Consider the following 23,143-nt stretch of genomic DNA (forward strand, 5'->3'; position numbering starts at 1 on the left):
AGTTGTGGAGGTTGGAAAGGAAGGATAGGGCAGAATATCTATTTGCATTTAGAGAAACAGTTCCACAGACCAAACATTAAGAAATACTGGCTTAAAGTGTTATTTTAAAAGTAATTTTGCACCCTTTCTTTTCCTGCTTTGTCTTGTTTAAACTGTGAATGATTTTGACGCTAAAATCTCCCCCCATCCTGTTGCCTTTTATTTTGCCATGTTGGACTTGTTTCATGACTACTAGAAACATTTCAGTAATTTGCTCTTCTTATATTGATAAATAGGTCCAGTGTTTTCTATGACATTTAGCCATTACTTATTTGGTCTGGATTCCCTTTGATCTCGTATTTTAATGTCTATCTAGTTCCCACCGGAATGAATGAGAATATCCAATTAGCCTACATTGTTTTCATTGGAAGGTAGGGAGTTCTTTTTAACTCCTCTAATCTTTGTTTCTACAGGCCTGTCATCTTTACTTCAGAGTGTTACTGGGAACCCAGTTCCATCCAGCGAAGCTGCATCCCAGAGCACTTCAGCTTCCCCTGCCAACACCACAGTCTCTAGCATAAAAGGAAGAAATCTGCCCTCCAATACCCAATCCTTTATTCCGAAAAGCTTCAGCTATTCCCCTAATTCATCAACTTCTGAAGTCTCTTCAACTTCAGCCAGCAAGGCCTCAATTGGGCAAAGCCCAGGGCTCCCAAGCTCTACTTTCAAGCTACCATCCAACACTCTGGGGTTTACAGGTACCCACAATACTAGCCCTGCTGCCCCACCTACTGAAGTTGCCATGTGCCAATCTTCAGAGATCTCCAAGCCAAAGCTGGAGTCAGAGTCCACCTCCCCAAGCCTGGAAATGAAGATCCACAACTTCTTAAAAGGTAATCCTGGTTTCAGTGGCTTAAACTTAAACATCCCAATCCTGAGCAGTTTGGGATCCAGTGCCCCAGCAGAAAGCCATCCCTCAGACTTCCAGCGTGGCCCTACTAGCACATCAATCGACAACATTGATGGAACCCCTGTGCGGGATGAACGGAGTGGGACACCCACCCAGGATGAGATGATGGACAAGCCCACATCCAGCAGTGTAGATACCATGTCCCTGCTTTCTAAGATCATTAGCCCTGGTTCCTCAACACCCAGCAGTACAAGATCACCACCCCCTGGGAGAGAGGAAAGCTACCCCCGAGAGCTCTCCAATTCTGTATCTACGTATCGACCCTTTGGCCTGGGCAGTGAATCACCCTATAAGCAGCCTTCTGATGGAATGGAGAGACCATCTTCCCTGATGGACTCTTCACAGGAGAAATTCTATCCAGATACTTCTTTCCAGGAAGATGAAGATTACCGAGATTTTGAGTATTCAGGGCCTCCACCCTCTGCCATGATGAACCTAGAGAAGAAACCAGCCAAATCTATCCTGAAATCAAGCAAGCTTTCTGATACCACCGAGTACCAGCCCATCTTGTCCAGTTATAGCCACAGGGGCCAAGAATTTGGGGTAAAGTCTGCCTTCCCTCCATCTGTAAGGGCCCTCCTGGACTCTAGTGAGAACTGTGACCGTCTCTCGTCTTCCCCTGGGCTATTTGGTGCCTTCAGCATAAGAGGGAATGAACCTGGGTCTGACCGGTCACCATCACCGAGTAAGAATGATTCATTTTTCACCCCTGACTCCAACCACAATAGCTTGTCTCAGTCTACCACTGGGCATCTCAGTTTGCCACAGAAGCAGTACCCAGACTCTCCTCACCCAGTTCCACATCGTTCCCTTTTCTCTCCGCAGAATACCCTTGCTGCTCCCACGGGCCACCCACCCACGTCAGGCGTGGAGAAAGTCCTGGCCTCCACCATTTCCACCACATCGACGATTGAGTTTAAGAATATGCTTAAAAATGCCTCACGAAAGCCCTCAGATGATAAACATTTTGGCCAGGCCCCCAGCAAGGGCACTTCAAGTGATGGTGTCAGTCTCTCAAACCTCTCCCAGCCCAGCTTGACAGCCACTGATCAGCAGCAACAAGAAGAGCACTACCGCATAGAGACCCGAGTCTCCTCCTCCTGCTTAGACTTGCCTGATAGTACGGAAGAAAAGGGGGCCCCTATAGAAACTTTGGGTTATCATAATGCATCCAATAGGAGGATGTCAGGGGAGCCAATACAGACTGTAGAGTCCATCCGAGTTCCTGGGAAGGGAAATAGAGGACATGGGCGTGAGGCTTCAAGGGTGGGTTGGTTTGATCTGAGCACCTCAGGCAGCTCTTTTGACAATGGCCCTTCAAGTGCCTCTGAGTTGGCATCCCTTGGGGGTGGGGGCAGCGGAGGCCTCACTGGCTTTAAAACAGCACCATACAAAGAACGAGCACCCCAATTTCAGGAAAGTGTCGGCAGCTTTCGTTCCAACAGTTTCAACTCAACATTTGAGCATCATCTCCCCCCGTCCCCACTGGAACATGGGACACCCTTCCAGAGAGAGCCAGTGGGGCCATCATCTGCCCCACCTGCCCCTCCTAAGGATCATGGTGGTATCTTCTCTCGAGATGCACCCACTCATCTACCCTCTGTGGATCTTTCGAACCCCTTCACAAAAGAGGCAGCCCTGGCCCATGCTGCCCCACCTCCTCCTGGAGAGCACAGCGGAGTTCCTTTCCCCACCCCACCCCCTCCTCCACCCCCTGGGGAACATAGCAGCAGTGGCGGGAGTGGCGTCCCTTTTTCTACTCCTCCTCCTCCTCCACCTCCTGTTGATCACTCTGGGGTTGTACCCTTCCCAACCCCACCACTGGCAGAGCATGGAGTGGCGGGGGCTGTGGCAGTATTTCCCAAGGACCATAGTTCCCTCCTTCAAGGGACCCTGGCTGATCATTTTGGGGTGCTCCCAGGACCCAGGGACCATGGGGGCCCCACCCAACGGGACCTCAACGGCCCTGGCCTTAGCCGTGTACGCGAGAGCCTGAGCCTACCCTCCCTTTCTCTGGAGCACTTGGGCCCAGCCCATGGAGGAGGAGGTGGGGGAGGCAGCAGCAACAGCAGCGGCCCCCCCTTGGGTCCCTCACACAGAGACGCCATCAACCGGAGTGGTATGATCTTGCGGAGTCCCCGGCCAGACTTCCGGCCTAGGGAACCTTTTCTCAGCAGAGACCCTTTTCACAGTTTAAAGAGACCCAGGCCACCTTTCGCTAGGGGCCCTCCGTTCTTTGCACCAAAACGCCCATTCTTCCCTCCCAGGTACTGATGGAAGCTAAGGGAAAGGCATTTTGAACAGTCTAGAGAGAATTGGAAGTAGGAGTTTGGTTTATTATTGTTGTTTTTGTTTGTTTTCCCTCCTTTGATTTTTCTTTTTTTTATTATGACAGAGGACCTCTCTTCCAAATTAAAAAGTCCCACGTGCATATGCTCACATTTCACTATTCCATCCAGTCCTGCCTCCCACTGCACTTACACCCACCGTCTCCAAGTTGTTTGTATTTTAAGGGTGTGGGGGGCAAAGAAACACAACCAAAGCCACTTCATTTGGCTGGGGGTTTGAGGGGTGGGGAGGAAAACAGTTCTTATCTTACCCCATCTATGGAAGAGTATTATTATATTTGAAATAAAACTTCCATCAGTACAGATAATAACGTGCAATGTTGGGATGTTATTTTGGGCTTGGCATGTCAAAAGTAGTCAGTGGAAGGATTCCTGTCCCCTTCTCTCTGCAGCTCCGTTACTGCTATAACCAGTGTGGCTCTCTTCCCTGTATGCTCTGTGGCCTGCTGACAGCCAGGAGATGTTGCAGGGGAGAAATGTGGGAGACCTTGGACTTGTCAGGTTGTTTCGTTCTGCTTTGTTTAGCTTTTAAAGGCATGTTGCAGTTGAGTTCTTTACCTCTCTCCTAAAATCTAAAGCTTTTTTTCTTCTTTTTTTCTCTTCTGAAGTACTATCAGGCAGTAACTTTGAGGAGATATGGACCTCATTTTATCCTAGTAAAAAATGTTCCTCTTTATACTTGGAGTGAAAGAAAGGGGGGTGGATATAATTTAAAGGTTAAAATAAGGAGTAGCTATGATATAGAAGCTAGAGAAAGGAACTGTTAAATGGTGTGTTGTGACCTGCCCATCTGTCATAAACAAGGAAACATTTCTGAGGTAGTCACACATCTTGCACCAAGCTCTTGCTTCCTGCTTTTCTTTCTTGACTTTTTCCTCCCTCAGTTTTCATTTCTGCTTTAGCCAGAAAGAAAGTCACTACAGTTGACAATTGATATGAAGGTGTAACTGAAATGTTATCAAATATTATCCCTGTATTTTTTAATAAGAAGTAGACATTTTTACCATGGTGCCTCCCTAACGTAAGTGACATTTGTTGGTAGTTTTCAGCAAAAGTTTACAAGGGAAAGGGAAATATTTGTCTTTATCTTTCTTTTCCCCTTGACCTAGTCCTGTATTCACCCCTCTTCTTGGTATTTCGAAGGAGGAAGTTCAGTAGCATCTTTCTTTATATTATACCTCTTTAGATCTGTCTTAGTGACAAGTGGATATTATTATATGTATCTTTACAGAGAAACAGGATGACCTGATAAATTCAAATTCACCCCACTCTACAGATAGCAGCCTGTCACATTTCAAGGCTCAATCCTTAACCTCACCTCCCACTCTCAATAGAAAATAATGTTTCTGCCCTTAGTCATTTTCCACGAGAAAGGAGTGCTTTTCTTGTCCCTGAACTGAAAGGCTTCTTATTTGTATTTCTACAACTAGTACTGGGAAAAAGACAATCACTGCATTCTGAGTGTTTATATCTTTATATCTAGGGACACTGAAAGGCAAATGTTGCTTTACTACTATCTTTTATTTAGTGTCTTACCCCAAGGTACACACTGGTCATCTCCAGCCAGATGAGTAAAAGAAAAGGAAATTCTAGCAAGTTTCATATTTTCTTCCAAGTTAGTATAGGAATAACTGTAGGAAGTATGGGGATTGCTTTGGATTCCTCCAGCGAAATATTAAAGACAGGAGAGAGTGGGCAGTGTAGTGACAGAAGATGATTATTTGTCTCAGAATAAACTTGCTTTTCAGATAAAGAGCGTTTCAGATAAAGAGCAGCTTAAACCAGGTGTGCATCATAGTTTGGGAGTTTTTGTGTAATTTATTCCATATTATTTATTTGGGCTCGCCATGTTTTCTTTAGTTAGGATCCTGCAAGTCATTCATCTTCCTAATGCATTTCTGGTTTTAAGCCAACTGTTCTTTCTTTGACCTTCTCAAGCCTCTCTGCCCTGTAGCTCCCCCCCCCAAAAAAAATGCATGACCTTGTAAGTGGGGTGGGGTATATAGTGTAGCAAATCAAAGAAACAGTACAGTTATATTGAGTCCTAAGACATTTGTTTAGAGAAAAGTATAAGAGAGTGTGGGGGTGGGGGTGGGGGGAGGGAAAGGGAGAGTTCTCTCTGACTCGAAACTGAGATAGGTTTTTTTTTTTCCTTTGCAGAAAAGTTGGATTTTTTAAATTCTAGAATAAAAGAATGTGAATTCTTTTTGCTGCTCTCGTTTAAGCTAAAAGTAGTGTTTACTTGAAAAGGCTCTCTGACCGTTTGATTTTATCAGAAAATGCGGGGTTGTCAGGACAGTGGCTTCCTGAATGTTGGGGCAGGGTTATTGTCCTCAAAAGCATGATAGCTAATCCATGAAAGAAGGACCTTGTTGTACAGTTTAAAAGATGAACTTTTAAGGGTTGGTTTTTTTGTGGAGTGTTTTGGTTTTTTTTTAAGCCACAAAATCCTCAACGCATTTGTTTCAAGATGGAAGTGAGGATTTGTGTGTGACTTGTCAGCTGTTGTTAACTTTAAGGAAATCTGTCTACAGCAGTAAATGAAGACAACAATGTATATATGTGATATAGTGAAACAAAAAAGCAATTCTCATATTCGTAACATCAAACAAAGGGGTTTTATTCTTTCTGTGTCTGTGATTTAAAACTCCGTGCCCATGCTCTGACTTTTGTATTTCAACCTGAGTTTAAAAAATAAACAAGATTTTTTTAAAGAAAGCATAGCATAATGTATCTTGGCAAGGACATGATTCATATGCAAGCAGAATATCTGAAGTTGTTACTAACGTCCTTGGTGCTCACTGTAAAATCACAGACAGAATCAGTGGGTGGGGGTCATGAATACACTGGTACCACTTAAAACACAGTGATACAGTATCAGAAATTGAGTCCTTGAGTATTTTGTAAGAGTTTACTCTCAGTCAGCTTAGATGAAACCTCTCTCCCTGCTCCCCTCTGCCCTCCCAAAAGTTGAGAATAAATAGAATTTGGTTTGTTTCCAGGGAGGGTAAAATGATAAGAGAATAGGCCTTTTATCCTTTCCGATCCCAGGAATACAATGTTTGTGATATATATGGTACAGCAAACCTATCTAGATAATGTGAATATGCTAAACTTCTAATTGCAAAATATTCACTATCAATCCTGAAGTTACTGGTTCATGCAAAATTAAGCTTCAGCTGTTATTGTTTTGAAGCCGCTGTAAATTACTGCTTTTTCCCCTTTTTTCTTCCCCTCCTCCCCCTCCCCCCTTTTTTTGAATGGGCTGGGGTGCCTGTTAAGATTAAAATTAGATATGTTGGATTGATATTCTCACGTGTTCAGTGTGGAAAACAAAACAAGTACATGCTTTAGAGGCAACAACAATGACATCCTTTTGAAATGTGTATTAATATCATTTAATAAAATAACTAGTTCTAAAGGTTTGACATTTTTCTTTGAGATCTGGGGCTTTGACCAAGGGCCCCTGGCTTCTCTGGTGAGTGCAAATAGGAGGGAACTTCTCCCGGAGTTGAAACTGCTGCTTTGTGGAACAGGCCTGTGGTTGGAAAGACCTAAATTTTCTCCAGCAAAGACCCTACATGACTGTCCAGGGCAGAAGGTGAAACCAGCTACAGAATGCAGGAAGAAAAGCCTGGATATATCTCTGAAGATACAGTTGTATTGGCTTTTGGTCTAAGAGTGCATGGAGGGTAGAGGGGCTGGTGTGTGTGCCTGCACGGTTCTAAGGCAAACACAGATGCCACAGACCACCCATCTCATCCCTTCCTTGTGACCACTTGCCCTTTCCTCTCTTCCAGCCATTCCTCTTTTTTTTTAATCTCTTTGCCCCCAAAATTATGTTTTTGTTTCCTGTTTAATAAAGTATGGTTTCCTTTGTTGTGTGGTTGACTTTTCCCCTCTCGCACTGATCTTGTCCAGCTGTCGTCCCCTTTGAATTCTGCACTCAGTGTCACTGAAAGCAGTCTGAGCCTCTTGAGATCTTTATGGCCTTGTGGTTTTCTCTTTGATCCTTTATGAAATTCAATTTTGAAAGGGATGATGGGTGGGGTGAGATCAAGATGTTCAGGGAATGGTTGGTAATGAAGTGGGCATACTGTATGGATAACTTATGTCTTCAAAAAGTTGTACAGTGTGAGCAAAGAAGCATTTTTAAAGCAAACATAAAATTGGGGTAGTGGTGATAGGGATCCTTCTGGCTAATTCTTTGCCCGTATCTACCCTTCCTGCATATTGACAGTCTGTCATACAGAAGCTACACTCAACCCCTTTCTCTTGCCCCATCCCTTTTTCATAACCCAGTGAGGCTTAATAAATGGAATGTTGGCTTAAGGGGTAAAGAGAGTTGCTGCGTCTAGATCAGGCTGGGTCACTGGCAGGGTAGAATGCTCTAAATAGCAGCCTTGAATACGTGAAGCTACAGATGTGTCACCAGACACTTCAGAAATAGCAGCCTAGGAACACACCCAGCGGGTAGGGTGTACCACTATGCTAGCTGCTTCTGGAATCTGGCTCATCCTTACTTCCTGGTCCCCGGTTGGGACCTTGACTTGCCCACCTGATTCCTGTCTCCACCCCAAGGAAGCAACAGCTTTTATAATTCCTCATCGGCCTTTCTGGGCATGTTGAAAATACATAACTTCCCCAAAATTGTTCTATTTAAGCCAATATGGTATAGAAGGAATGAGTTACCCCCTCATGTATGTAGACAGAATAACACAAACACTATCTGAATGGGTTTTAGGGTATTGAGGCGTTTCTCATACTTGTTTATGAGTAACTATGGACAAGTCCGGTCAGCTGCTGTTCACAATTGCTGAGTAATAGCTCATTGAGTCTGCATAGACAAAGCTGCAAGAGGGATACCCATAGATGGGATGGCTCCTAAGTAAACATCCTGTTCTTCCCCCACGTAGAAGTAGAAAAAAGCACATAATGCCTTAAAGGAAAGGAGCAAGTGCAATGTAAAATACCAATTTCTGATGAACTGCTAGGGGAGGACAGAAGAAACCTTTAATGCTTAGTTACAAGTTTGAGGGGAAGGGGATAAGAAGGTTGAGCTCTATCTAGAAACTGATATTACAGTTACCTTGACGGTTCTATTATTTTTTTCCTGTCCTTTCCCTTTGTTATCACTGTGGCAGGAGTCAAACGTTGCAAACAGAGATATGGGTGGAGGGGCTAGTGAGCAGTGCCAACAGAGAACCAGTACAGGCTGCAGTTGTTTGTGTTTGACTTAAAAGGGTTCACCCTGAATCTGCTAGTAAATTAGATGTTCCAACCACATTACCTCCTTTCCCTTCCCCATTGGATCCCCTTGTTTTTGAGAATTAAGTCCTTTGCCACATAATTTGTGGGAAGGAGATAAGACTTGAAACTTCCTACACTTTTCTTGGAGTATTTCAGTTGAAATGGGTAGAAAGAAGATGGGCAGCATCCAGTTCCTTCTGTTTTCTCCTCCCCTGGCTAGGAATCGTTTGCACCCACGTGAGGCAATACTTAAGGTCCCATTTTCTAGGTAGCCAATCATTGTCAAAGGCAGTAGAGATCAGTGGAGTATTAATTTGAAATCTTGGTTTTTTGGGTAGTGGGCCATAGTTGTATGTAGTCTTCCGTAGATGTAACTAGGGCCTTCTTTCAGAGTACTTTCCTCTTTGCTTTTGTTTTTTGGTTTTTTTTACTTCATCATCAAACTTAAGTTGGCGCTGAGTCCTGTGTTGAGGAGATTTCATATTTTTCCGTTGGTCTTGACCTGACCAGGGTCATTTAAAAGGCAGGGTGGAGGTGGCTGTTTCCTTGTTTCTCAGACTCAAGAAATATCTTGGGAAAGGGAACTGTTAGTAGAGATTTTTAGGTGAGCCAAAGGTTTTGTCTTCAAAGTTCAATTTATCCCCATGCTCTGGGTAGGAAGCTTCCCCCTCTTGATTTATTCAGCAAAGTTGGCTGGACTTTCTCTTTGTAGCATCTTTAAAGCAAAGTTAAAGTTTGGCTGCGTCCTAGATCTTCATTACTAAGGAAAAAAAAAAATTTCTTTAAACTCCCCACAGTACCTACTGTAGGCTTAACCACTTGGCTAGTTCTTTGGGCCTTAAAAGCATTTGGTGTCAATGATGTAAACCTTTCTTTATGTATTTTACCTTCTTACAATTCTTTCTTTTACCTCCAATATCTTTTAAAATTTCTTTGGTGCAGGGAAATTTTGTTTCTAAAAACTAAGATTTGGAGGTAATGTGTTGATCCTGATAACAAGTGGGAAATGTACTTTACCTTCAATGGAGAGAATTCTTACAAATAGTTTAACATTATAAAAACAATACCTCCTCAACCAAAGCTTTAGCTAACAGGATGTCTATTCTAAAAGTGGAGTACAGCTGAGAATTTCCAAAAATTAAGGGTCTAGTATACCCTTTACTGAGGATTCCCTTTTCCCTAGACTTCTGTGAAACCTCCTGCCATTATTTCCTAAACTCTTCTTTTTCCTTAACCTTAGTGTGGTAGAGGATATTTGGTAAGATGCCTCTTTGCCTCTTTTCTTGGCTTTTTATTGGACCTCTCTCTCCACCCTATATTAAAGACCTCTTAGGCCCCAAAGGCTCCTAGAAGTGTACCCTGGAGAGAAAAAGAGCTGTGCTACCAAACATGATGCATTATGATTATCCTGGTCCCTGAGAGACAGCATAGCGTGGCAGAACACAGGGCTTGGTTTCAGACGGACTGCAGTTTCAGTGTCTTAAAGGGAGCGTAAGAAGAGCTACTACTTGTCGGGGTTCTAGGAGTTAAATGAGATAGTGAAGCATGGCACTTGGCACGTAGTAAAATTCCAAGGCTGAGACATGCTAGTCATAGATCAAAATCACTGTGAAGAACCAGTGCTTAATGCGTTGGCCTTAGCTAGCTCGCTTTTGCCTGCTTGCTTGCTGGCTTGCTTGCCGGCTTGCTTGCCACACAGGGAGCAATGGAATAACTTGACATTCCTTCCTTCCTCCCTCCATTTGCAAAACAGGTTACATAGGTGATGCTGTAGTAGTTGATTGATTGGCACCTCCTGAGCACTCAGCTGAGTGCATTGCACACAGTAAGCAGTCAGTAAATGTTTGAGGGATGAGTGCTAGGAGCTACCATAACAGTGTAATCTACTTATTCCACCATCCCTCTACTATCCTTACAAAGTAGAATGATTGAAGAAGGTGTGTATCAGTATATGAATACTTTGGACTTTCGAGTCAGTACAGTGATTGGTGCATTCTTAAGTCAATAATTATTTATTGAGCAGCTACCAATTTGTTGCCTGCAATGTAACACTCCCCTGTCCCTTTTGGTGCAGAGCCATGGGGAAAGTTCTGCCTGTTGTCACACTTTCTGAATGCCATTTAAAAATTCTCCCTACCTTGTCCCAACCACACACACGCACACAAGTAATCTTCCTCTTCCACAGTCTTATTTCTTTTTGTATTTCAGGCTGTGTAACATACCAGAAGATGGAGCCAAGATCCAGGGTGGTGCCTGTGACTCAGATCAACTGCTGCCTCTCTCAGAACCTCTGGAAACTTAGATTAAACATCTTTCTCTGACAGCTTTTCCTCCACAGTCCTTGGTAACATCACCATTGGAAACTTGAGAACCAACTCCAACCAGCCCCACCCCCAGGTGAGGGGACTAATGGGAATTACTGAGAACCTCACAGCTGTCCCCAAATCCATTTCCCCTCATACTTTACTACATATCTGGTTGTGTTTCCATTTTTATTCTGTAAAACAAATCAAATATACCTAGTACTGTGTTCTGGATATAGCAGGGAGAGGGAAGAGAAGGGATAAAGGAAGTTGAGAGCTAGGGTGGGAATAAGAGGCAAAGGTCTTGTGTAGGAAGCAGAGAGCTAAGATTCTAGGGTCAGGCACTTCTTTCTGAAGTGAAGAGGGAATTGCATTGAAGTAAACTCTATTACCAGAGAAAGTCTGGTGTGGTAGAAGAATACAAGATGTGGATTCAGAATCCAGCGTCAGTGCTTACTGTTTGGCCTTAAACCACTTACCTTCTCTGACCTTAAATTCTTCATCTGTAAGATTAAGAGGTTTCTAAGGTCCCTATTTAACGATGAGTTAAATCATCCCTAATAACGATGAGTATGAAGGGACTCCAAGGAGTGCCCTCTGCAGATTTTTCCCTCTAGCCCTAAAGCGGTTATATTCATTTGTTCTCATAGCTTGTAGCTATTGTTGCCCATTACTGTGTACCATGCAGTATATTAGACGATTTACAGAAAATTAACCTCAACAATTCAGAATAACTATTATTATTCCAATTTTATAGATGAAAATTGAAGCTTAGAAGAAATTAATTTACCCAAAATTACATAGCGATCCAGGATTTACACTAGGTCTGTCTTGTCCCAAAGTCTATGCTTTTACCTGTTTCCTACCTGCCAGGGGAGACTACGTAAAAGAAAACTTAATGGTTAAAAGAAAATGACTACCCTTTCTAATCTGTTTTTCTCTCCCGCTCGCACGCTGGAGAATTTTCCTGCCCCTGCCCTCAAAGCTGCAGGATATCTTATTGCTACTTTGGTCTGAAACTGCAGGTCTCTGGAATTGCCCATATGTGTAACAGTTTAGGTCTTCCGGTCAGCCGGAACCACCCGCATCGCTGCTCGCGCTGTGTGGGGTGTACCTCTTCGGAGTTCCTGGAGGTGGTCCCAGACTGGAGTGGCAGCTGTAATAACCAATAGGCATGGAGATTGTTGGGCCGGAAGCCAATGAGGAATCTGGCGATGGAGAAGCGGCGATCATTTATTTGAGGATGTAGGACAGGTCTGAAGGAAAATGGGGCCGTATCAGAGGTGGCGGCGGCTTCGGATCCCAGGGTTACAAGCTTGCGGGCTGCACATGGTGCGTGAGGTACCCAAAGATTCCGAACCACATTGGACCCAGCCCAGCGGAACCCCAAAGTGTAGGCTCTCAACCCAGCCTGACCCCCTCTACTCCCGCCCTGCGTCTCCAGACCCGGCTACTCTAGCCCTTCGATGCGCCATCTTTTTCCTAGGGTCAGCAGCCTGGGGGCCCTAGGGCTCCCAGCCTAGGACCCGTTATCACCTAGTCCTTTTAAAGACTAGGGATTAGGACCACGGCCACTTAAATGTTCTAATTTCCCACTGTCGCCAATCCCAAGAAGGAATGGTGGGACACATGTTGTTACCTCCTAACATCTTTCCCTCCAGGCAGCTGTGCCGACCCCTCCACACTGGTTGGTAGAGCGGCTTGGCCTTTTTGAGGAGCTATGGACTGCTCAGGTAAAGAAGTTAGCAAGCATGGCACAGAAGGAACACCGGACTATCAAGATATCACTTCCTGGAGGCCAGAAAGTGGATGCTGTGGCATGGAACACAACCCCTTACCAACTAGCCCAACAGATCAGGTACCAGGCCCATTCTGTACCTACCAGGATAATCCTCTCTCTGTGCTTTCTCGATTTGAGCAGGGAAAGAGCTCTGTATGTTTATTCCATTTCCATCAAGACAGCTTTTCCTGCTGATTCCTTTGTATCTGCATTAGTTTCATAGTCTCTGCCCTTCCTCTATTATGCATCGGGGGAAAAAAAAACGATAGGTTCTGTTGCTCTGGTAACACATTTCCTTTTTCAAGTTTGGAGTTGCTAAGAGATTAGTCCCTCTCTACCCCTTTGGATGGTAACCTTGTTTTTCTCTTTTTCCCCATCCCCCACTGCTGAAGTTCTAAACTGGCAGATACTGCAGTGGCTGCTCAAGTGAATGGAGAACCTTATGATCTGGAGCGGCCCTTAGAGACAGACTCTGACCTCAGATTTCTGACATTCGATTCTGCAGAGGGGAAAGCAGTAAGTTTCTTCCTTATCAGGGATACAGTGGCTACTAAACTAAGAGATGTTTAAGTGGGCACTTCTAGCATTTATTTCTTTTGCCTCAGTTTCTCCATTTGCAGTTGGGAGGGAGGCCTGCCGCAGATTGCTTGTCTTGATTATTCCTGGCTAAGTTGGAAACTTAGGGTGAAAGTTTTTACTTAGCCTGGGTCTATTAAGCAGTGATCATTGTGCTAGTGAAAGGGAGAGATATGAAGTTGAAAATAGAGGATAATATGCCACGTTAGCCCTCCAACTCTTGAGATATGCATTATAAGTCAGCTGTAGCATATTTTAATTTTAATGTGGCTTGCACAACCGAGCACATCACCTGGCCTCCTCTCCACTTTTTCATGTCAGCTTGGATGGCGTGAAAACTTACTAGCCTCCTATTATGCTCTAGAACTGGAAGCACTGAGGAGTGAGGCTTACTCTTCTGTGCATTGCTTCTATTGGCCTTCTTTCTTTTCTATTCAGTTGTTTTTGTTTTCGTTTTACTTTTTACTATTTAGTGGTCACCCCAAAGTCAGGTTCCCCATTTTGTGATAGTTATTCATACTGGTTTCATGCCAGCTTCTCTGAGGAGAGGATCCGAGAGCTAAGGGCTAAAGGAGAAGGTTATGAACTCATGAACTCCTTTCTTATGAACCCAGGTATTCTGGCACTCCAGTACCCATGTCCTGGGGGCAGCAGCTGAACAACTTCTAGGTGCTATCCTCTGTCAAGGTCCAAGCACAGGATGTGGCTTTTACCATGATTTCTTCCTTGGAAAGGAACGGTGAGTAGTGCAAGGAAGGAGGAGAATGATTCTGGGGTGGTTTCTTTTTCAAAGATTTCACCATATTTTACTTTATTTTTCTGTTTTTTTTGAGCTATAGTTGACAAATAAAGTTGTAATATAAAGTGTACACATGGTGATTTGATGCATGTATACATTGTGAAAGGATTCCCACAATCGAGTTAATTATCACATGCTTTTTGTGTATGTGAGAATGCTTAAGATCTGCTCTTAGCAAATTTCATTTATGCAATACAGAAGTTTTCAACTATAGTCACCATACTATACATTAGTTTCTCAGACCTTATTCATCTTATAACTGAAAGTTTATACCTCTTTCCTGGGGTGTTTTCTGAGGCCTTTTTCTGGGGCCTCAGGCATGTTCAGTTTGGAGGAGAAAGAATGCTAGGGGCAGGTCCCTCCATGCCTCAACTGTGACATAGGTACCACTTTCTCCACTAGTCCATGTCCTTCCTTTTCTAAATCTGCTTGAAACTTACCTTCTCTAGCTTTTATGAGTTCTTCAACTTTTACTTCATCCTTCATTACTGCTGCTCTAGTTTTCTTTATTCAGATTGCCTGCATACAACATTTAATTTCGTACAGAGAGCTTTTGCTCCAGCTGTAAACTTTGTACCTGATTTCCTATTTGTTTTCCCCCAGTCTGTCTTTGCCAATAATTTTAGATGTTTTTGGAAGGCAGGATTTCATCCCCTGGGGCCAACACCCAGGTGATGCTCCTTAGAGGATGGAAGCCAACCAACCCTCATCTTTCCAGGACAGTCAAGGGCTCAGAGCTGCCTGTTTTGGAACGGTTTTGTCAGGAACTTGCAGCTGCTGCTCAGCCCTTCCGGAGACTAGAGGCTTCCCAGGATCAGCTTCGGCAGCTCTTCAAGGTGGGGTGGAGACACACAAGTTTAGGAGGATAATCTAGAGACGTGAGAGAAGGAGTGGCTCTCTCTCTGGACTTCTTCGTGAGAATAAAGACTTGTCTTCACTCTTCCCTTCTTCCAGGATAACCCCTTTAAGCTTCACCTGATCAAGGAGAAAGTGACAGGTCCAACGGCAACAGTATATGGGTGAGAGCTGTCAGGATTGAGGGAAACAGGGAGAGGTGGGGATGCACTAAAGAAGGCCAGAAATGGGATAAGGGAAAGAAGATAGAAGGTAATGTGTTGCTCCCAAAAAAGAAATGGGAATTGATTTTTATCTCCCATTGCTTTCTCTGTAGAATAGTTCTTTATGTCTCTTTCTGTCAGCTAAACACCCTAGAGGGAGAATCCTAGAAACTCAAGAATCTGGAAATCACTAACTGGCCCCTTCTTTCTCCCAGGTGTGGTATGTTGGTTGATCTGTGCAGAGGCCCCCACCTTCGGCATACTGGACAGATTGGAGGCCTGAAGCTGCTAACAGTCAGTTGTGAGGGCTGGGTTAGGTTGAGATTACTGTTTTCACTGGAGTGAGCTGGGGAATGGGAAGGTGATCCTCTCTGTCAGCCCCTTTTCTGCTCTGATAGCTAAGGGGGGAATCCAGAAATAGAAAGAAACTTTGTCCCTGCCTTTTAGAAATCCCCATCTGATGACAGATACTGGACACCCTGCCAGGGCCCAGAAGCCAATTCCAAGTCCATAGTCAGACATTAGCACTAAGGGAGATGGCGAGGGAGGGCATGAACAGGCTGGACACGGTCATGTAGGGAAGGCTCCTGTGGAGAGAGCCAGCGTGGAACACCATTTCACAGGCACAAAGAGAATACTCTTAAGTCAAAGGCCTGCCCTTTCTGAAAATATTGCTCCTGGGCAAGGTGAGCTATTAGTTGGAATAGGAGCAGGGAGAGAGGGGAGAGGCGGATATGCAGAGCAAAAAGCCCTGGACTGAAAACCTAGGCATCTGCTCTTAGTCCTATCTCTGCCACTGATGAAGTATATGGCCTTGGGTAAATCTCTTTACCCGTTTTCCCCATCTATAAAATGAAGCTGTTGATTCCTGTCTTACCAGTAAATCCACATCATAGAGACAAAACTAACTAACACAAGAGAAAGTGTTTGAGGAAAAGTTAAAAGTGCTATAAAATGCAGGCTGTTTCTTATTAGTATCATACAATTGTTCAAGGAGAGAACAAGCAGAGGCATTTGAATTTCATGGATCCGGGAACGGGACCCAGTGTGGGAGACTGAGTTTTCTAGCAGCTGTATGGGAGATTGATAAGGGGATGGATAGACTAATATTTGACCAGAACTTAGGGTTACTTCCCTGAGCAGTCATTGATTAGAAGGGAAAGGAACAAAGTACACGGGTGCTGGTAGGGCAGTGGTAGTGAGAATGGGGACAAAAAGAGGTGGCAGGGTAAGGTTAGAATTCAGCAGGACATATGTAGAAATCAAGGCTCAGGCACCTCTGGGGTGGTATACATGGCAGGGGGTGTCTGGAGGATGGTAGGGGCCATTCTCCTGGTGGTGATGGTGGAAAAAGTAGAGAGAGAGATGAGATGGGATCGTTGTCAAGTGTCATACCTGTGAGGCTTATGCTCAGAGTATCATATGAGGATTGAAAGAGAGGTTGTCCTCATCTTCCCTTTGACTCCCTTTGTCCTCCCACAGAACTCCTCATCCTTATGGAGGTTTTCCGGCACTCCAGAGACACTGCAGAGAGTGTCAGGGATTTCCTTCCCTACTGCAGAGGAGCTGAGGGCCTGGGAAGAGTGGAGGGAGGAAGCAGAGTTACGGGACCACCGGCACATTGGGAAGGTACAGAGACTGGGAAAATGGGGGCGGGGTGGGAGTGACGATAAGGGTTGGAGAGAGATGAAGGGACCTGACTGCGAAGCTGAAGCAGATTCGGAATCCCGCAAACTGAGCAGCTTGGTCAGTTATCTCTTCTGGGTTCCCAAGCCCCCACTTCCCCGTTGAAGTGACCGTTGCCGTTTCCGACTCCAGGAACAGGAGCTCTTCTTCTTCCATGAACTGAGCCCTGGGAGCTGCTTCTTCCTGCCTCGAGGGACAAGGGTGTATAATGTTCTCGTGGCTTTTATCAGGGTAAGGAGGACCCATGTTCAGGGGAAGGAAGACTGGGGAGGGACTGAGGGCCTAGAAGGAGCCAGGTGTTAAAAGAGGGGAATTAGAAGTTTAAACATAAATATCATAAAGTGCTAGTGACTTTTATCAAGGGCCTAGAAATGTGTGGTCTGCAGTGAGGAGCATAGCGAGGGAAGATGGTGCTTACTAGGTTGTAGCTGTGCTCAGCATGACTTGAGGGCCCAGAAGAATCACACAGCCGCCATCCTGCTTCCTCTCCCCTCAGTCACTCTGGCCTTCCATGTCTGTACCCTCCTCTCTAGGCTGAGTACACCCGCCGTGGTTTCTCAGAAGTGAAAACCCCCACGCTGTTTTCTACGAAACTTTGGGAACTGTCAGGGCACTGGGAGCATTACCGGGAAGACATGTTTGCCCTGCAGCCCCCAGGCTCTGACAGCCATGCCGGCTCCCAGAGTGACCAGTCTACCAGCCGTCCCACAGGCACGCTTGCCCTCAAGCCCATGAACTGCCCTGCGCACTGGTGAGCTGGGATCCAGGAGACCTGGGTCCTCCCAGGGCTAGGGCTAGGCAGCTGGGTTACTAAATACTAAGTTGTAGAAAACTTGGAATCGTATTAGAACACCTGATTTGAGTCTTGAATTTGCCCTCTAGCTCCCTATGTGAATTTGGAAAAATCATTGCACCTCCCTAAGCCTCAGTCTCCTCATGTGTAATATCAAGGGTTTGGAGTTGCTGTCTAAGGTTCTTCTTTCAGTTCAGTGCCTATCACAGAACAGGGGCACAGTAAGTGATATCTATTATTGTTGTTACTGAGATTCACTTTTGAACCAGGCAGGGCCCAGATTGTGATGAGTGGGATTGACAGGACTTCAAGCATGCCGAGGCTGGAGAGCACGTTAGCTGATGGTGCAGAGAAGGGAAGCAAGCAGCCTGGGCAGAGGAACAGTCTTCAGGGGCTAGTTTTCCCTGTGGCCCTGACTCCTCCCCACCCCAACCTCAGCCTGATGTTCGCCCACCGGCCCAGATCCTGGCGAGAGCTGCCCCTGCGACTGGCCGACTTCGGAGCCTTGCACCGGGCTGAGGCCTCTGGCAGTCTGGGGGGACTGACCCGGCTGCGGCGATTCCAGCAAGATGATGCTCACATCTTCTGTGCACCCAATCAGGTGGCCCTTCCCCAGCTCCACCAAAGCATTTCTAAGCCGCCTTTCATTCTCTTTGTGAACTGCCAACATTCCTGACCCTCAGTTACCCTCTTTATATACGATAATTTAGCTACATTCTATCGAAACCTTTCTTTTATGTTTTTGCCCTCTTTTCCCCAAACTACCACCACCCCAGAGCTCTAGCTAGCATGCAGCTCAGCTGCCCTTATTCCCCCAGCTGGAAGCAGAGATCCGAAGCTGTCTTGATTTCCTCCGCTCTGTCTACACTGTCCTTGGGTTCTCTTTCCGCCTGGCACTGTCTACCCGGCCATCTGGCTTCCTAGGAGAGCCTTGCCTTTGGGACCAGGCTGAGCAGGTGAGCAGGTGGTAGGGAAGCAGGGGCAGATAAACCAGTCTCTGATGGAAGGAGAGGGGAGATGGGAATCAGGGTCCCTGGTAGAGGCATATGCTGAGAGGGTCACTGTTGGGGACTAGAGAGATCTGTTGCTCATAAAGTTTAAGATGACCTATTCCTCTCTTGTATCCTTTCTTCTAAAGGTCCTTCAACAGGCCCTAGAAGAATTTGGAGAACCCTGGGACCTCAACCCTGGAGATGGTGCCTTCTATGGGCCTAAGGTAAGCTGGGGACTGTGGTTAGAGTCTTATTTATTCCTTTTTTTGTTTTGTTTTATTAACTATTTAATAGATACGAAGGAATGTTTTAAAATTTGTGTAAGATATAAAGAAGAGCAGTACATCTCCTGCTCTTATGGAACTTAGGTCTGGTGAGAGCTCTGGGAGGTAAATAGGGTGTTTCAGCACCGTGGGATCAGTGCTATCTAGGTACTAAGGGGCACATTACTCAGGAGGGTCAGGAAAGGCTTCCCATAGGAATCTCTTTCTGATCTGAAAGGTAATCGTTGGCCAAGTAAAAAGGTGCTTCAGGAGGGAACGTTGTAGGCAGAGGCTGGGGCAAAGAGTAAAAACTCACGTGGCAAGTTGGAAGAGGTGAAAGAAGTCGGGGAAAAGGGACTGTAAAGTGTCTGCTGGATTTAGTGAAAAGGCTGTTAGGTTTTGAGGGTCCATTTTTCAGTAAAGTGGGGACTGGACATGGAGACAGAAGTGAATGAATGAACCTAATACTTCCAAGAACATTGGCTCTTATAAAGGCAAAGGAGAGTAGCTGGCAGATCCAAAGAGATGTTGATGAAGGGAGAGACTTGAGAATGTTTAAATGCTGTGATGAGAGGGAGCCTGTTTGGGTCAGGGAGAAGTTGAAGTTGTAGAAGGGGTTTCAGTAGAGGAAAGTTTCTGGGGAGTCTTGAGGGGTGGGATCCAGAGCCCTCCACAGAAGGAACCACCTGTGCTGTTGTTTAGGGGGTAAAGGAAAGGCTTGGGGGTAGGTGCCAGGATATTTATAGGTGTGGTGACAGAAGTTGAGACATTTTCCCATCTCATGATAGCAACTATCAGAGTTCTCCATGAGATAGGAGGCAGGATCATTTGCTGAGATAGGAGTGGGGAATAGGAGAGTTGTCAGTGAGGGGGTTGAAGATGGGAAGAGAGGAGAAAGCTTGAAAATCCTTGAGGAGAACACGACGCAGAGCTGATTAGGGCAGCTAAAGGATTGCAGGCAGCAGCAAGCATTCAACTGAGGTTCACAACAGCGACTTGCATCATTCGCTGATTTTGCGTCTGTGTGGTGTGTTGGGCAGCACTGGGCACTTCTGTTCCAGGGCCAAGGAGGTGGGTGGCTAGGGTGCCACCAGGCTGGGGTTTTGTCATGTGGATGTGACAGAAGAACAGTGATACCAGGGAACCAGGGAGAGTGGTTACAGCTGCATGGGGAAAGAAGCAGGGGTGGGAGAGGCTGAGAGACCTGTGAATGGGAAGAAGAATGAGGAGTTAAGGAGCCGAGAGATTGAAAAGCCATTAATAGGAATAATTGTCAGAGCTGGAAGGACAAGAGATAGTAATCAGAGCAGATGTCTGATGGACTATTTCAGAGGTGCAGCCATTCTGGGCGATGACAGCAAGAAGGATGTAGCCATAGTGTGGGCGCGGATGAAGGTCTCTGAGATGAGGAACTCAAGGAATTGAGAGGCATGGGTGAGGATGGGCTATTCATGTGAATGTTGATGTTCCCTAATAATACACCACTATTAAGTGGAAAGAGCCACCGCCAGAGTCTGCAGCGAGTGACGGACAGCGCGATGCAGCTGGGTGACATGTCTCTCCACACAGCCTGGGATGTGGCTAGGTAGAAGGGGGTGGCATGCATAATGGAGGATACTGGTTCTGGTTTCTCTCATGTCCTCCCTTCTGTCTCCTCCAGATTGACGTGCACCTCCACGATGCCCTGGGTCGGCCCCATCAGTGTGGGACAATCCAGCTTGACTTCCAACTGCCCCTGAGATTTGACCTCCAGTACAAGGGGTACAGAACCTTGTCCTGTCCCCTTTTCCCTTGGCCCATGGAATAGGTGCAGAACAACTTCCCTTTCTGCCTTTGACCCTAAAAACGAAACCACATCCTCCACACCCTCCCTTGCCAGGGCTGAAGATTCTTGGAAACTGGAAGGTGATTTTGGGTGCCAATTTTGTGACACTTTTCCATTCCATCCACACACACCCCTTTCCCTCCAAGGCAGGCGGGGGCCCTGGAGCGTCCAGTCCTCATTCATCGAGCAGTGCTAGGTTCTGTGGAAAGAATGCTGGGAGTGCTGGCGGAAAGCTGCAGGGGAAAATGGTGAGACCTCTGACCCCCGATTCCTGTTCTGGCCCTCAAGCCAGGTAGTGCGTACTCCACATCCTGGCTCCCTTCAGACTCCAGCTTCTGTTTCCTTCTAGAATCTGCTCCCTGCAGCCACACTTGGGGTCTGAGCCAGGATAAATAATTTGCCTTCCTCTGTTCTCTCAATCAGGCCACTATGGCTGTCACCATTCCAGGTGGTGGTCATACCTGTGGGGACTGAGCAAGAGGAATATGCCAGGGAGGTGAGGAGTTGGCGGTGAGGATGGGGGCCGAAGCAAGACTAATAGGGAGGCTGGGAATGAGCAATGGGTAGCAGAGGCCCCATGGGGTAGTGAAAGGGGCACGGCACTTGGAATCACAAGACGACTCAAATTAGTAAATGTTGAATGCTGACAACTGAGCACTTGGCACAAAAGGGGGCTTGGAGAAATGTTTGTTTTATTTTTCCTTTCTAGAGAGAAGTAAGGATATGGACAGTACTAGAGTCGAGCAGCTGGTTGGGTAGAGTGGTGTCTAGAAACAGGCAGAGTCCAGGGAGGCCTGGCTCCAGGAGGAGGCCGACAAGGAGGCTGGGGGGTTGGGGAGAGGCCTCAATGTAGAGAGTGAGGAGGGTTTGTCCCTGAGAACTGGAGAGCCTTGAGGCAGAGGAAGGAGGAGCAGATGGGGGAGCTTGAGGAAAACTGGCATCAGACTGTTCTAGCTCCTCAGCCTTCCATTAAATCAGGTTCCTGTCAATGATCCTCTACCCCAGGCACAGCGGAGCCTGCGAGCTGCAGGACTGGTTGGCGACCTGGACGCTGACTCCGGACTGACCCTCGGCCGGAGGATCCGCCGGGCTCAGCTTGCCCACTACAATTTTCAGTTCGGTAAGACCGGGTCAGCACGGCCCTCAGGGCCTTGCACTCTTCCACTCGGCCTGTATGTTGTTCTTTCCTGTCTACTATGTTTGGTCATCTGCGTATTTGGGTAAATTGCAGCTCATTACCTGAGCTGGGCAGGAGCCAGGATTCAGAACTCCTGAGCCATTTGGGCCCTAGGCTCCTTCACCCCCTGACCAGCACCTCTGACCCTCAGAACAGTTTTCTTCTGACCCCCACCCTAGCTCTTGGTGTCTGTTAGTAATTAGCCAAGGGAGCATCAGAAAGGAACAGGAAGGGTTAATAAGGCATTAATTAGTTAGCTTTGCTTATTCTAGACCTAGATAGAGTCAGCCCTAAGGGATGAGGAGAAAGGCCTTAAGAAAAAAAGTCTAGGCCTACCTTACTCCTTTTTTTCATTTTCCAAGGTTCAGAGCTCTGTCTTGAAGGCAAGGAGTAGGAACGTCTCAGTCAGATTACCTGGTTCTCTCGTCTTACACATCCACTCATCCTGCCAGCCTTGGAGCAAGCTGCCCATGATCCCGTGGACTTGCACATGTGTCATCCACCCTGCCACCCTCCCCTTTCTCTAATGTACACGCACGCACGCACGCACGCACGCACTCACTCTCTCTCTCTCTGGATTTGCTTCTTGATCTGTTTGTCTTTCTTTGGCTGACCCTAGTATCTCTGACCCCTGGGCTCCTGAGTGGAAGTGATAAGGCATGTAAGAGAATGTCTGGAATATTTCTTTATCTCCTCAGGATGACCAGGGAACTGGAGAGCAAGAGATAGCTAAATATATCCTTTCCTGGAACCATGTCTGAGCTCTGCTCTTCCTAAAGATTTCGGTCTCTTACGTTTCTGCATAGCAAAAGGAGATATCCTATGGGTAAATTTGCCCTGAGATTCGCAAACCTCCCCTCTTTCTGCAGTGGTTGGCCAGAAAGAGCAGAATAAGAGAACAGTGAACATTCGGACTCGAGATAATCGTCGACTTGGGGAGCGGGACTTGGCCGAGGCTGTACAGCGGCTACTGGAGCTACAGAACACCAGGGTCCCAAATGCTGAAGAAATTTTCTGAGCTTTTGTGTATAGATGTGGCAAAGACCTGTAGGAGCTATCAGGCCCCCTTAACACAGAGGGGCCCAACCTAACTGACAAGAGCCTGAAGTCCCCCAGACCCCTCAGAACTCGTGTGGAGGTATGAATATGCTCTCATGAAAAGAGATTTGGTCTGGGGGAAGCTGTAGCTGTTTGGATGTGAGGAGAGTGAAACTAAAAATAATAAACCTGAAGCTACTGGGAATGTGTCTTCGTCTCTGACTCCTGATGGGGACATAAAAGGGGGTTTGACTCTGTCTCCCACTCTTTTGTCCTAGGGGGTTGGGGTAACTGAAAAGGGGCAGC

The 23,143-nt window shown here is 46.2% G+C and overlaps 2 protein-coding genes across 10 annotated transcripts in view; both read left to right on the forward strand.

Moving 5' to 3' along the window:
* The window catches only part of RPRD2 (regulation of nuclear pre-mRNA domain containing 2), a 92,211-nt gene extending 85,036 nt beyond the window's left edge, over positions 1–7,175 (forward strand). For 2 of the 6 annotated variants that reach the window (XM_059079702.2, XM_059079710.2), the window contains 2 exons: positions 453–1,634; positions 1,775–7,175. In XM_059079702.2, coding sequence (XP_058935685.1) covers positions 453–1,634; positions 1,775–1,863 — 1,271 coding nt within the window. In that variant the 3' untranslated portion in view covers positions 1,864–7,175. Of the gene's footprint in view, positions 1–452 lie in introns of all 6 variants that reach the window. The other 4 variants (XM_059079721.2, XM_059079732.2, XM_059079678.2 and 1 more) reach the window with 2 other exon arrangements.
* A 4,867-nt stretch (positions 7,176–12,042) lies between these two features.
* Positions 12,043–23,042, forward strand: TARS2 (threonyl-tRNA synthetase 2, mitochondrial). 4 transcript variants are annotated; one of them, XR_010840937.1, is made up of 18 exons: positions 12,043–12,182; positions 12,512–12,708; positions 13,023–13,146; positions 13,821–13,945; positions 14,724–14,841; positions 14,960–15,024; positions 15,279–15,357; positions 16,546–16,692; positions 16,882–16,980; positions 17,283–17,500; positions 17,981–18,143; positions 18,361–18,498; positions 18,681–18,758; positions 20,458–20,558; positions 20,773–20,870; positions 21,046–21,118; positions 21,628–21,742; positions 22,669–23,042. XR_010840937.1 is itself a non-coding variant. In XM_059080053.2 (18 exons), the coding sequence occupies exons 1-18, from the start codon at positions 12,117–12,119 to the stop codon at positions 22,815–22,817; spliced, it is 2,157 nt and encodes a 718-aa protein (XP_058936036.1). In that variant the 5' UTR covers positions 12,043–12,116; the 3' UTR covers positions 22,818–23,042. The 4 variants fall into 4 exon arrangements, 3 of the variants coding, with proteins under 3 accessions (XP_058936036.1, XP_066891468.1, XP_066891464.1); XM_059080053.2 differs by having other exon boundaries at positions 20,769–20,870; XM_067035363.1 differs by having other exon boundaries at positions 12,082–12,243; positions 20,769–20,870.
* The last annotated feature ends 101 nt before the right edge of the window (positions 23,043–23,143 follow it).

The sequence above is a fragment of the Kogia breviceps genome, chromosome 1 (assembly GCF_026419965.1).
Source record: "Kogia breviceps isolate mKogBre1 chromosome 1, mKogBre1 haplotype 1, whole genome shotgun sequence".
Taxonomy (NCBI): Eukaryota; Metazoa; Chordata; class Mammalia; order Artiodactyla; family Physeteridae; genus Kogia; species Kogia breviceps.